This window comes from Bos indicus, chromosome 13 (genome assembly GCF_029378745.1).
Source record: "Bos indicus isolate NIAB-ARS_2022 breed Sahiwal x Tharparkar chromosome 13, NIAB-ARS_B.indTharparkar_mat_pri_1.0, whole genome shotgun sequence".
NCBI lineage: Eukaryota > Metazoa > Chordata > Mammalia > Artiodactyla > Bovidae > Bos > Bos indicus.
Window position 1 is genome coordinate 29,622,377 of NC_091772.1, and position 15,457 is coordinate 29,637,833.

The 15,457-nt window shown below is 41.7% G+C and overlaps 1 protein-coding gene across 2 annotated transcripts in view; it reads right to left on the bottom strand.

Annotated features, from left to right (window-relative positions):
• DCLRE1C (DNA cross-link repair 1C) overlaps positions 1 to 8,551 on the bottom strand; it is a 34,794-nt gene extending 26,243 nt beyond the window's left edge. The window contains exon 1 of one of the 2 annotated variants that reach the window (XM_070800855.1): positions 8,318 to 8,551. In XM_070800855.1, coding sequence (XP_070656956.1) covers positions 8,318 to 8,426 — 109 coding nt within the window. In that variant the 5' untranslated portion in view covers positions 8,427 to 8,551. The remainder of the gene's footprint in view (positions 1 to 8,317) is intronic. The other variant, XM_019973092.2, reaches the window with a different exon arrangement.
• Positions 8,552 to 15,457: the final 6,906 nt, after the last annotated feature.

Below are 15,457 nucleotides of genomic sequence, written 5' to 3' on the forward strand. Positions count from 1 at the left end.
CAACACACTACTGAACAACCAATGGGCCAAAGAAGAAATCAAAAGAGAAATTCCAAAATACCTTGAAACAAATGAAAATGGAAATAAAACATACCAAAATATGTGGGATGCACAAAAACAGTTCTAAGGGGGAAGTGCAAATGATAAATCTCCACCTCAAAAAATAAGAAAAATCAACCTAATTTTACACTTTAATGAACTAGAAAAATAACAAAGCCCAAAACTATTAGAAGGAAGGAAATAACAAAAATTAGAACAAAAACAAAGAAATAGAGACTAAAAAGGCAACAGAGAAAAATCAGTAACAGCTGGTTCTTTAAAAAGATAAACATAACTGGCAAGTCTTTGCTAGACTCACCAACAAAAAAGAGAGAGACACATAGGGCTCAAATGAATAAAATCAGAAATAAAAGAAGAGTTATTACAACTGTTGCCACAGAAAAGAAAGAGTAAGAGACTACTATGAACAATTATACACCAACATAGCGGACAGCCTAGAAGAAATTGATAAAGTCTTAGAAACATACGACCTAGAAGGACTCAATCATGATGAAACAGAAAGTCTGAGCAGACTGATTACTAGTAAGGATATCAAATATCCTTTCTAATATCAGTAATTTTAAAAAATCCAACAAACAAAAGTCCCAGACCTGATGACTTTGCTGCTGAATTCTACAAACATTCAAAGAACTCATTTTATGAAGCTAGTACTACCCTGATACCAAAACCAGACAAGGACATCACACACAAAAAAAGAAAATACAGCCCAATATCCCTGATGTACATAGACTAAAAAATCCTCAACAAAATATTAGCAAACAGAATTCAACAATATATTAAAAGGATCATACACCATGGTTAAGTGGGATTTATTCCAAGGATGCAAACTTGGTTCAACATCCACAAATCAATCAATGTGATAATCTCATTAACAAAATGAAGGATAAAAATCATATAATCATCTCAACAGATGCACAAAAGCACTGGACAAAACTCAATATACATTTATGACAAAAAATCTCAATAAACCAGGTACAGATGGAACATACCTTAATATAATAAAGCCATTGTAACAATCTCTCAGCAAACATTCAAAACTACATCAAAAAGAATAAAATGCCTAAGAATAAACTTAACCAAGGAAATGAAGGTTTGTATATTTAAAACTATAAAACATTAATAAAATAAATTGAAGATGACACAAATAGAAAGCTATTTCGTGTTCACAGACTGAAAGAATCAATATTGTTAAATTGTCCATACCACACAAAGCAATCAACAGGCTCAATGTAACCAATATCAAAATTCCATTGACATTATCCATAGAAAAAGTTCAAATAATCATAAAATTTGTACAGAACCACAAAAGACTCCAAATAGCCAAAGTAGTCTTGAAAAAGAACAAAACTGGAGATATGTTTTCTGATTACAAAATGTATTTCAAAGCTATAGTAATTAAAACAGTATGGTACTGGCATAAAAACACATAGATCAACAAAACAGAATAATAAGCCCAGAAATAAACCCACATATATTGTGTCAATTTATGATAAAAAGTGAAAATGTTAGGCACTCAGTTGTGTCCGACTCTCTGTGACCCCATGGACTGTGGCCTGTCCCTGTCCATGGAATTCTCCAGGCAAGGATACTGGAGTGGGTTACCATGCCCGCCTCAAAATTTAAGACTAATTACTCCCAAATCCATAGTTGTTTATATATATATATATATATATATATATATAATCTTTACTTTTTTATTTTTGGCTGTGCTGGGTCTTTGTTGCTATGCTCAGAATGAAACCTAACCACTATCTTATACTATACATAAGAATTAACTCAAAACAGATTAAAGACTTGAATGTAAGATCTGAAACCATAAAATTTCTAGATGAAAACACAGGCAGTAAGCTACTTGATATGGGTCTTGATGATGATTTTTTTAAATCTGACACCAAAAGCAAAAATAAACAAATGATCAATACAAAGTGATTTTTTTTAATGGGCAGATCTAAATATACATTTTCCCCAAGACATACAGATGGCCAACAGGCACATCAAAAGATGTTCCACATCACTAATCACCTGCTGCTGCTGCTAAGTCTCTCCAGTTGTGACTCTGTGCGACCCCATAGACGGCAGCCCATCAGGCTCCCCCATCCCTGGGATTCTCCAGGCAAGAACACTGGAGTGGGTTGCCATTTCCTTCTCCAATGCATGAAAGTGAAAAGTGAAAGTGAAGTTGCTTAGTCGTGTCCGACCCTCAGTGACCCCATGGACTGCAGCCCAGCAGGCTCCTCCGTCCATGGGATTTTCCAGGCAAGAGTACTGGAGTGGGGTGCCATTGCCTTCTCCGCACTAATCACCAGTGAAATGTAAATTAAACCCAGTATAAGATATTACCTCATACCCATTAGAATGGTTATTATCAAAAAGAAAAATAACAAATGTTGAAAAGGATGTAGAGAAATGGGAGCCCTTGTGCACTGTTGGTGGGAATGTAAATTAGTGCAGCCCATTTTATAGAAAACAATATGGAATTTCCTCAAAAAATTAAAATATAGGACTATCATATGATCTGGCAATTCCAAATCTGTGTATTTATCTGAAGAAACGTATCTGCACCTCAGGTTCACTGCACTGTTATTTACAACAGCCAAGACTGGAAACAACCTAAGTGTCCATCAGTGGATGAATGGATAAAGAAAACTGTGGTTTACATGCACGAAGGATATTATTCAGCCATAAAATTGCTGTCTAACCACAAATTAACAACCTTCATTATAAGTATTCTAAAACCTGATAATAAGTTTAGTAAGTTTAAAGCTAATTAAAACAAAAGTATTCTCTCTATATAACTTTTTTTCAGCTCTTTTAAGGTTAATACATAAATGCTGCTGGAAATTAATTTTACTTAAAACTATAACTAAGTTGGTTATTTTGAAAGTCATCTCTCCTCAAATCATTTACCAAAACTGACTTTCATTTGCATTTATGTAAACACTGCCCATTACCACCCCTGATGAAAGCAAAGACAGTCAAGCTTGGCTGTTGGGGAGACAATGTTAAATAGCGTGGCAATAACCCACAAGAAAAATATCTAATTACCCTATTCACTACCAACACTGGAAAAGGTCAGTTTTCATCCCAATTCCAAAGAAAGACAATGCGAAAGGATGTTCAAACTACCCCACAATTGCACTCATCTCACACGCTAGCAAAGTATTGCTCAAACTTCTCCAAGCCAGGCTTCAACAGTACATGAACTGTGAACTTCCAGATGTTCAAGCTGGTTTTAGAAAAGGCAGAGGAACCAGAGATCAAATTGCCAACATCCACTGGATCATCAAAAAAGCAAGAGAGTTCCAGAAAAACATCTACTTCTGCTTTATTGACTATGTCAAAGCCTTTGTTGTGTGGATCACAACAAACTGGAAAATTCTTGGAGAGATGGGAATATGAGACCATCTTACCTGCTTCCTGAGAAATCTGTACGCAGGTCAAGAAGCAACAGTTAGAACTGGACATGGAACAACAGACTGGTTCCAAATTGGGAAAGGAGTACATCAATGCTGTATATTGTCACCCTGCTTATTTAACTTATATGCAGAGTACATCATGCAAAATGCCAGGCTGGATGAAGCACAAGCTGGAATCAAGATTGCTGGGAGAAATATCAATAACCTCAGATATGCAGATGATACCATCCTTATGGCAGAAAGCAAAGAACTAAAGAGTCTCTTGATGAAAGTGAAAGAAGAGAGTGAAAAAGTTGGCTTAAAACTCAACATTCAAAAAACTAAGATCATGGCACCCAGTCCCATCATTTCATGGCAAATAGATGCGAAAACTGGAAACAGTGACAGACTTTATTTTCCTGGGCTCCAAAATCACTACAGATGGTGACTGCAGCCATGAAATTAAAAGACACTTGCTCCTTGGAAGAAAGTATGACCAACCTAGACATCATATTAAAAAGCAGAGACATTACTTTGCCAACAAAGGTCCATCTAGTCAAGGCAATGGCACCCCACTCTGTTACTCTTGCCTGGAAAATCCCATGGATGGAGGAGCCTGGTAGGCTGCAGTCCATGGGGTCACTAAGAGTCGGACACGACTGAGCAACTTCACTTTCACTTTTTCACTTTCATGCATTGGAGAAGGAAATGGCAACCCACTCCAGTGTTCTTGCCTGGAGAATCCCAGGGACAGGGGAGCCTGGTGACCTGACGTCTATGGGGTCACACAGAGTTGGACACGACTGAAGTGACTTAGCAGCAGCAGCAGTCAAGGCTATGGTTTTTCCTGTGGTCATGTATGGATGTGAGAGTTGGACTGTGAAGAAGGCTGAGCGCCAGAGAATTGATGCTTTTGAACTGTGGTGTTGGAGAAGACTCTTGAGAGTCCCTTGGACTGCAAGGAGATCCAACCAGTCCATTCTGAAGGAGATCAGCCCTGGGATTTCTTTGGAAGGAATGATGCTAAAGCTGAAACTCCAGTACTTTGGCCACCTCATGCAAAGAGCTGACTCATTGGAAAAGACTCTGATGCTGGGAGGGATTGGGGGCAGGAGGAGAAGCGGACGACAGAGGATGAGATGGTTGAATGGCATCAGTGACTCGATGGACATGAGTTTGAGCAAGCTCTGGGAGTTGGTGATGGACAGGGAAGCCTGGCATAATGCAGTCCATGGCGTCTCAAGGAGTCAGACACAACACAGCAACTGAACTACCAATACATACACCCTCAAATTTGTATGTAATGATCCTTAACTAATGAAAATAAGGCCATCACCACACCTCACGTGGCCAACACTGACCAAACACATGCCTCTACAGGACAGTCCACCTGCCGCCTCAGAGGGTGAATCTCCTCACGTCACTGCTGGTCCAGGCTTTTCAGGACAATGAGCACTTCCCAGAGCAGGACTCTCTGTTATGTCGTTTCTAAACTGTTTGAGTCATGACAAATAGAAGGCTGACTCAGGACTCTGCTCCATGTTCCCAAACCAATTCAGTGGGCAGCACCCTGTTCCATCAAGACAGTCCAGCCCACCACCCCAGGCTCCTTCCTCATGGGCAGTCAAGGGAACCTGAATGCGTTTACTTTGTGATGCTAGTGGCTCAGTGGTAAAAAATCTGCATGCAGTGCAGGAGACCCAGGTTTGACCCCTGAGTCAGGAAGATTCCCTGGAGGAGGAAATGGAAACCCACTCCAGTGTTCTTGCCTGGGAAATCCTATGGACAGAGGAGCCTGGTGGGACTCTGACCCTGGAGTCCATGGGGTCACAACAGTTGGACACGACTGAGCGACTCAACAACAACAAGGACTGCACGCAGAGTCTCTCTTCCAGGGCCTTTTTTGTCTTCCTTGACCAGAATAAATCATCTTAAGTTGTCTCCAGAAGGGGTCCTCCCCCGCTCTGGGCCACTGTCTTAAGGCTATGGGTCCCCTCTTGTCCTCCAGGCCTCACTGGTGCTTAGTCAAGTCTGCCCTGAGCACAGCACTGGATTCCAGATGGGCCATAAGCAAGCGTCAAGCAGGTCCATGGCCCACCTTAACTTTCATCAAGATGTGATGCTAACAGTGTACATGCAGGTGTTAACAAGAGGCCATAGATCTTGTCAGACATCCTGTGTCACTCAGTTCAGGCTGCAGTAACAAAGTATCAGAGTCTGTGTGGCTTAAACAGAAATGCATTTCTAACACTTCTGGCAGCTAAAGTTCAAGATTAAGGTGACGAGACTGATTTCTGAGGATGCCTCTCCTCCTGCCTTACAAACAGCCATGTTCTTGCTATGTGCTCACACCTTTCCTCACTGTGCATATGGAGGGAGTGAGCTCTCCTCCTTTTCTTCTAAGGCCACCAATCCTATCAAATTAGAACCTCACCCTTACAATCTCATTTAACCTTCAGGTGTTATTTACTCATTTGTGTCCGACTCTTTGCGACCCCATTCAGTGTAGCCCACCAGGCTCCTCTGTCCACGGAATTTTCCAGAACATTGGAGTTAACCTTAATCACCTCCTAAAAGTCCCTTCTCCGAATGCAGTCACACTGGGAGTTAGGGACTCAGTATCTGAATTTGGGTTTGGGGGCGTGCGGTGTACAAGTCACTCCATAACACATCCAAAGAAATGTTTCCCAAAATGGTTATAAACCACCAGTGGGCAATGTGGCAAACCTCAGAAAGCAGAAGGAGAGTTCTTGCCCTTGATGAGTCTACATCCTTATTGGGAAAACAGACCCACGTGGGATTAGAGAATAGGAAAAGTTATTATAAAGTGCTGGACAGGAGAGTCTTCGTTAATGTACAAACTAATGATGATGATTTCACAACTATTCCTCAATTTAAAAAAATAAGTAAAAATATAAATACACATATAAATACAAAAACAAGCAGACAGACAAATTCCGTTAGATGAATATGAACTCTTTCTCCAAACTCACTACTGCAAAATACGAAAGCCAAGCCCTGAATCCATTGTTTCATTGTGGCCACCACATGTGAGTTCAGACACCTCCTGTGGAGACTCAACAGAAAAGGTGAAAATTCTCACCCAGCAGTGAATTCCCAATGAAAAACAAGGCAAAAACAGAAATGTTATTAAGTCACAGAAAGACTGTATAGAGGCTCCTATGCTCTTCAGTGAATCAGGAAAGGAGGTCCAGATTTTTCTCATTAAAGAGAGAGAAAAAAAAAGGAGCTGAGAGCTGGAAAGCAGAGGCATTTCCCCAAAGCAGAAATTTCATCAATTTACACTACCTTAAAGTGACTGACTCCACACACAAGACAACGGCTGGTCTGCACACCAACCGCACGACGAGGGCCAAGTTTTGGTATTTGCAGTTTACTTTAATATCACACGGTGTGGTTTGTACATAAATAAGTATCTGAGTCACTCCTCAAAATAGGGGTTGGGGATCCTACTTAAGCTACTCTGGAAGTCCACACTCAAGAGGCAGCTTCCAGATTGCTCCAGTTAAGCTTCATCTCTGGTCAATGCCCAAGGCTGTGCTAATTAGCATAATGAATATGGAGCCTGTTTTCATAGGTAAAGTTAGTGACCTATCAGTCAGTATGTCAGATGTTAAAATGGAAAGTGGTTGTGAAATCAGCAGGTACCTCAGCCCTGGAGACTGGCTAAAATGCTTTAGAGATGCTCCAGCCTTGCCTGGAGCAGTTAGCCTTGGGACCCTATGGTTAGAGGGTGATGCCAGGCTTAATTCCTAAGAGCTTCCACCTGTGAAACATTCGTATTCTAGTTGCCTGACCTGGCCCTCTAGAAAAGAAACCTGCATCCCACCTCTAGACAGAACATCTATAAGGGAGGGGAGCTTGCACTTCGTCTAGCTTACAGACAGGACTTTTCAGTGCCTGCATGCTTGCTTATCTGTGTGTAGGAGTATGGCACAAGACGCTTCTCCTCGGAAGAAAAGCTATGACAAACCTAGACAGTATGTTAAAAAGCAGAGACATTACTTTGCCGAGAAAGGTCTGTCCAGTCAAAGCTATGGTTTTTCCAGTAGTCATGTATGGATGTGCGAGTTGGACTATAAAGAAAGCTGAGCACCGAAAAATTGATGCTTCTGAACTGTGGTGCTGGAGAAGACTCTTGAGAGTCCCTTGGACTGCAAGGAGATCCAATCAGTCCATTCTAAAGGAAATCAGTCCTGAATATTCATTGGAAGGACTGTTGCTGAAGTTGAAGCACCAATACTTTGGCCACCTGATGCTTAGAACTGACTCATTGGAAAAGACCCTGATGATGGGAAAGACTGAAGGCAAGAGAAGAGGACGACAGCGGATGAGATGGTTGGATGGCATCACCGACTCGATGGACATGAGTTTGAACAAGCTCCAGGAGTTGGTGATGGACAGGGAAGCTTGGCGTGCTGCAGTCCATGGGATCGCAAAGAGTCGGTCACGACTGAGCGACTAAACTGAACTGTATGGCATAATCCCGAGAATGTGGGGGAAGAACTAAGTAATACCCGTCAACCTCTGATTACTGGGCACTGGGAGAGCTTTCAAAAGAACCGAACAGTTGTGGCAGATCAAAGTGGCGTGGGTCAGTGGCAACTGGTAGTTCCTGTTCTATCCCGCAGTATGAGGGATGAGAAGATAAAGCCTCGGATAGACTGAAGAGCTCGGCTGGGCAAGGTCCAAGCTAGTTTCTCGCATAGCCTCCCAAAGCCTGCACTTCCTCCTGCAAGACCCTCGCCTTCCTTCTCTCCAGACATGGGTGACCTCTTCGAGGGGCCCGATCCCGCGCAGCCCGGGTCCCCGGGAGGAGGCGACGCGCTGCGCTCACTCACCTTTGTGGCAGTGGGACAGGAAGTAGGCACGGGCCCTCAGGTTCTCCCTGTCGAAGCGGTCTATGGAGATGGTTGGATACTCTGCCATCTGACCCTCGAAGCAGCTCATAGCGTCGGTCAACCTTGGCGGACTAACCGCCTCGCGAGTGAGCCGCGTAAGCCCCAGCCTCCGCCGGCGCCGCTACTTCCGGGAACTTGCCACCGCCTCACCACTGGCCGGCCGGACCCAGCAAAGTCCAATCAGAGCAGCTCTGCTTCCGGGGTGGGCGGTGCCAACGAGCTTTCTGTCATTTCCGGCCTCCAGTCACCTGTGGGTTAAAACCAACCACCTGGGCTGCTCTGCGTTCACAGCTGAGAGGCTGGGTGGAATCTAGGCTGTAACGCGAGCAGTGGGCCTCCTCCTGGATACCTTGGCACAACACATCGTCGCTTTGCCTGGGTCTGTGCAGGAACAAGAATGCGAAGGGAGACAACGTCCAGAGCAGGCGACTACATCCAAGGATGCGAAGCGGGATGCGGAGCTTGGCTTTGAAATCAGACTGCATTCTGCTTCCTTCTTGTCCACTGTGTTCCTGAAGGCTTGCTTTGGCTTCTCTTCTTTCTGTCCCTTCCCACTGTCTTCTTTATGGGATAATCGTGAAGACTGTGTGAGAAAATTGTATCAGTCTTGTGGTATATTCGAAAACTATTAGTCCCCGTTTCCATTTATAATCTACAAACTGAGTAAAATACACAATCTCTGACAATCAAGCTCAGATGCATGATCTTAGGGTAGATAAGTAAAGATCTCAGGGAGAGTTTAGCTGCTAGCCTCCCCAACCTCCAACTCTTCTGAGATGTTTTGTTGTTGTTATTGTTTTCTGGAAGTTAGAAAGATGTATAAAAGTAAAACAATGGTAGGGTGATAGATGAAAGGTATGGAGTTTTTAAACATCAAAGCAACTTTATGAAAAGGTTTGCTAAAGTATTGTGTGGGCCTACATGCTCAGTCATGTCCGACTCTTTGTAACTCTATGGACTGTAGCCCACCAGGCTCCTCTGTCCATAGGATTTTCCAGGCAAGAATACTGGAGTGGGTTGCTATTTCCTCCTCCAGGGGATCTTCCCGAACCAGGGATGGAACCCATGACTCTTTCGTCTCCTGCACTGCAGGTGGATTCTTTATCGCTGAGCCATTGGAGAAGTCTTGTGAAAATATTAACATTCACCAAATAGTCGCAATAGCATTACCTGCACCCCCTTTGTAGCAAGTCTCCTTAGACACCACAGTATTATTTTAATCACAACTCCAACACCTGTGAGTTGTGCTTAGTGTTGTGCAAGCTACTACTTTGTGCTAGCACTGTACAAGCCCTGCCATGATGACAGAGATGACTAAGATGTGCCTACAAGTCATTTTCAATCAATTTGGAGATAGACCTTTGTAGAACATGGTAAATAAATGCTTCCACAGAGACACAAGGTAACGTAGGAATAATTCCAGTAACAATTTGTTCTAACCAGGGAAATCAAGAATCAGAATGTCACCCTCAGGGAATATTAGCATATTTCTGAAGCCCTGGCAGTCAGTTCTATTCAAATACAGATTCTGATGAACTGCTGAGGAGGAGGAGGAGGAGGAGGAAAGGAAGAGTAAGAAGAGAAAGGGGAGAGGAGGGGGGAGGAGTACACACCATTGTCACTACTCTGAGTAAAATACTCTGCTAGTATATATTGCCAACACATTTGATTTGGTATGAGATGGCTTGTCATAGGATAAAAGAGGGTGTCACTGTGGCTAGGCTGTCTGTACCTAAAACAAGATCTTGCACTGAGCCTGATATCTGCAGAATCCAGTGTGTTTACTTCTGAGAATGAAGCTCCTGGCCACAGGTCTTGATATGGCTCATATTCTTATTTTTTTATTTGTCCCTTTGTTTATCCTATTCTCTTTCAACAATGGATACAGTACAAGAGAATAAAGACAAATAGAGAGTTAGAATAAAAAGAGGATAGGATAAGCATAGCCCAGAGGCATGTAATGTGTACCCTTAAGATGAGTGAGCCATATATTTATGTTGTGCTTTTTTTTCAGCTGACAATATAAATAACTTGCATTATACACATACTATGTTCTATGCTATTCTTAGAAAAGAAAATACAGGCCCTGATTAGCCACTTTCATCTGAGCCACTACTATTTATGTAATCCTGGTTAAGGTAACGTCTCCGAAACTCAGTTTTATCATCTTAAAATGGAGATAACAATAAAGCCCACACAAGGCCCTGGAAAATGCTAAGAGCTCAATAAATATTAGACACTCAGTCGTATCCAACTCTGTGCGACCCCATGGACTGTAGCCCACCAAGCTCTTCTGTCCATGGGATTCTCCAGGCAAGAATACTGGAGTGGACTGACATTCCATCTTCTCCAGAGGATCTTCCCGACTCAGAGATCCAACCTGGGTCTCCATTGCAGGCAGATTCTTTACCATCTGAGCCACCAGGGAAGCTTCCAATAAATATTAGCCATTATTATTTAGTGGGCACCTACTACTATATGATCTCACTGATATGTCGAATCTAAAGAAATCCAACTCTTGGAAACAAAGAACAGATTGGTGGTTGCCAGAGAAGAGTGAGGGGTGTGGGAGAGATGAGTAAAAGTGGTCAAAAGCTACAAACTTCCAGTTATAAGATGAAAAAGTCATGGAATGGAATGTACAGCATAGCAACTACAATTGACAATACTGTAGTGTATACTTGTGCTTAGTTGCTCAGTCATGTCCAACTCTTTGCGACCCCATGGACTGTAGCCTGCCCACCAGGCTCCTCTGTCCATGGGGATTCTTCAGGCAAGAATACTGGAGTGGGTTGCCTTGCCCACTTCCAGGGGATATTCACAACCCAGGGATCAAACCCATGTCTACTGCATTTCAAGCAGATTCTTTAGCATCTGAGGCACCAGGGAAGCCCAGTGTATACTTGAGAGCTACTGAAGAAGTGGATATTAAAAGTTTTCATCACAAGAAAAAAAACTAACTATATGAGGTGATGGATGTTAGCTAGATTTATTGTAGTGATCATGTTGGTACAGCATATACATGTTTCAAGACATTATGTTGTTCACCTTAAACTTATGCAATGTTATATATAAATTATATCACAATACAATTGGGAGAGAAAAGGAATGAGCTATTAATACAACAAAACAAAAGGGATGAGTCTCAAAATAATTTTGCTGAGCAAAAGAAGCCAGACAAAAGAAGAGTACATACTACATTATGCCATTTATATAAAATTATAGAAAAATGTAAATTGATCTAAAGTGACAGAAAGCAATCAACAGTCAACTTTGTACACAAGGAAACAAGTTCATTAACTTGATGTGGTCATGATTTCAAGGGTATATACATATGCCAAAACCTATTGAATTACATGCTGCTAATATGTGCTATTTATTGCATTTCAATTATAGCTCAATAGATTTGAAAAAAAAAATTAGAGAGTATATAGGGCTTCCCTGATGGCTCAGCTGGTAAAGAATCCACCTGCAATGTGGGAGACCTGGGTTTGATCCCTGTGTTGGGAAGATCCCCTGGAGAAGGGAACAGCTAGCTACTCACTCCAGAATCCTGGCCTGGAGAATTCCATGGACTGTATAGTCTACGGGGTAGCAAAGAGTCGGACACAACTGAGTGACTTTCACTCACTCACATAGGAGGATGTAAACAAAGTAAACAAGATTGGTAGGGATATTCCTTCTCTATAGGAGCCGACTGATTAAGAAGACACTACCTAGCTATGAGGTTTCCCTGGTGGTCCAGTGGTTAAGATTCCACATTTCCAATGTAAGATTCAACACAATCCTATCAAAATACCAAGAGCATTTTTCACAGAACTATAACAAATAATTTTAAAATGTATATGGAAACACAAAAGACTCTGATAGCCAACAATATTGAGAAAAAAAGAACAGAGTTGGAGGAATAACACTTCCTGACTTCAGACTGGACTACAAAGCTACAATCATCAAAACAATATGACACTGGCACAAGAACAGACTCATAGATCAGTGCAACAGGATAGAAATCCCAGAAATAAACCCATGCACTTATGGTCAATTAATCTACAACAAGGGAATCAAGTATATCTAATGGAGAAAAGACAGTCTCTTCAACAGTGGTGTAGGAAAACCAGACAGCTACATAGAAAAGGTTCTAATTTCATTCTTTTACAATTTCATATGCAAAGATAACTCAATATGGATTAAGGACCTAAATGTAAGAACAGAAACCATAAAACTCTTAGAAGAAAACACAGGTGTAATACTCTGACATAAATTATAGCAATATTTTTTTGGAGGTCTGCTCCTAAAGCAAAGGAAATAAAAGCAAAATAAACATATGGCACCTAATTAAACTTAAAAACCATTGCACAGCAAAGATAGCCAGTGACAAGACCAAAAGATAACCTACTAAATGGGAGAAAATATTTGCAAGTAATATGACTTATACAGCCCATGGTATCTCAAAAGAGTCAAACATGACTTAGAGACTAAACAACAACATAAGGGGTTAGTATCCAAAATACATAAACAGCTCATACAATTAACAGCAACCTCCCCCAAACAACCCAATTTAAAAATGGGTAGAAGACCTGAATAGACATTCTTCCAGAGAAGACATACAGATGACCAACAGGGACTTGAAAAGATACTCAGCATCACTAATCAACAGGGAAATGCAAATTAATACTACAATGAGATAGCACCTTACACCTGTCAGGATGACTATCATCAAAAAGAACACAAATAACAAATACTGGTGAAGATGTAGAGAAAAGAGACCCCTTGTACACTATTGATGGAAATACACGTTGGTGCAGCCACTGTGGAAAACAGTACGGAAGTTTCTCAATATTCAAAATACCATATGACCCATCAGTTCCACTCGTGGGTATATATCAAAAAAGAAACCCATTAATTCAAAAAGAATTAACCAATGTTCATTGTTGTTGTTCAGCCGCTCAGTTGTGTCCAACTCTCTGTGACCCCATGGACTGCAGCATACTGTCCTTCATCATCTCCCAGACCTTACTCAAACTCATGTCCATCGAGTTGGTGATTCATCCAACCATCTCATCCTCTGTTGTCCCCTTCTCCTGCCTTCCATATTTCCCAGTATCAGGGTCTTTTCCAATGAGTCAGCTCTTCAAATCCGCCAAAGTATTGGAGCTTCAGCATCAGTCCTTTCAATGAATATTCAGGATTGATTTTCTTTAGGATTGACTGGTTTTATCTCCTTGCAGTCCAAGGGACTCTCAAGAGTCTTCTCCAACACCACAGTTCAAAAGCATCAGTTCTTCAGTGCTCAGTCTTCTTTATGGCCCAACTCTCACATCCATACGTGACTACTGGAAAAACCATAGCTTTGACTAGATGGACCTTTGTTGGCAAAGTAATGTCTCTCCTTTTTAACATGCTGTCTAGGTTGGTCATAGCTTTTCTTCAAAGGAATAAGCATCCAGCAGCATTATTTACAATTGCCAAGACATGGAATCAACAGATGAATGTATCTCCTAGCCACCATGCTATACTGCTTCCACACAGTAGCAGTGATGGTGAAATATATTTATTCCGAATATGCTGTTTTAGTACCTACTTAGTGCTAGGCACTGTTTTTGGAATTTAGTTAACAATATCTCTCTCGATGGAAACTACATTCGAGTGAAAGATAAATACTAAAATATAAACAGGCAATGGGGGTGGAATGAATTGGGAGATTGGGATTGACATATATACACTACTGATACAACGTGAAAAATAGATGACTAACAAGAACCTACTGTATAGCACAGGGAATTCTGCTCAGTGCTCCATGGTGACCTAAATGGGAAGGAAATCCAAAAATGAGGGGATATATGTATATGTTCTCTGGTGGATCAGACGGTCAAGAATTTGCCTGCAAGGCAGGAGACCTGGATTCAACTCTGGGTTGGGAAGACCCCCTGGAGAAGGGAATGTCAACCCATTTCAGTAGTCTTGCCTGGAGAATTCCACGGACAGAGGAGCCTGGTGGATTACATTCCATGCGGTTACAAAGGGTCAGACATGACTGAGAGATTAACACTTTCACTTTCATAGCTGGTTCACTTTGCTGTACAGTAAAAACTAACACAATATTGTAAAGCAACTATACTTCAATAATTTTTTTAAAGAAACTACCAATATAAAAAACATTAAGCTAAGAAAAGGAAAAAAGAAGCAATATAAAAATAGTATATTAGGAGGTGATCAGACTTGCGGAAAAAAGAAACACTAGAACATAGTAAGAGGACTAGAGAATACGATGGGAAGAGCGAGCTAGCTGGATGAAAATGGGTGAATTGAGATATTAACAATTGAAAACAAGGAAGTGAGCCAAGGGGATAAATGGAAGGAGGCAGCTACGACTAAATCCTTACTGTGGGAGCTAGGAGATGAACAGCCAGGTCACTGGTGCTGAGCAGTGTGATCCAGAGCTACAGAACAAGGGAGGAGTGATTGAGAGCAAATCTTGTTGGGCTTTGGTGGTTTTTACTCTGTAAAATGGGAAACCATTGCAGGATTAGGAGAAGAGAAATAACATAATTTTATAAGATCAAGTCTATTGTTTTGCTGTGAATAGACTGCAGGGGACAAGAGAAGCCTGTTGGAAACTACTGCAATACCAGAAGGGGAAAAGTGATGGTGGCTTGGGCTGGATGGAAGCAGTAAAGCCAACAGATTTTGCAGATGGATGGATATGTTGCTGACAAATAGCAAGAGAAAATGGACTCTAGTGACCACTTACTGAAAGTGGGAGACCATGGAAGGGGAAGAATTAAGCATGAGTGTTTGGAGGGTAGTTGTTTTGGACAACCATATGGATGTTGAGTAGTGCTTTTCTTGTGGCTCAGCTGGTAAAGAATCCGCCTGCCATGTGGGAGACCTGGGTTTGATCCCTGGGTTGGGAAGATCCCCTGGAGAATAGAAAGGCTACCCACTCCAGTATTCTAGCCTAGAGAATTCCATGAACTGTATAGGCCATGGGGTAGCAAAGGGTCAGACACAACTGAGCGACTTTCCCACACATGGATGCTGTATACACCTTGGAGTTTAGAGATCTGGATTAAGGAAATA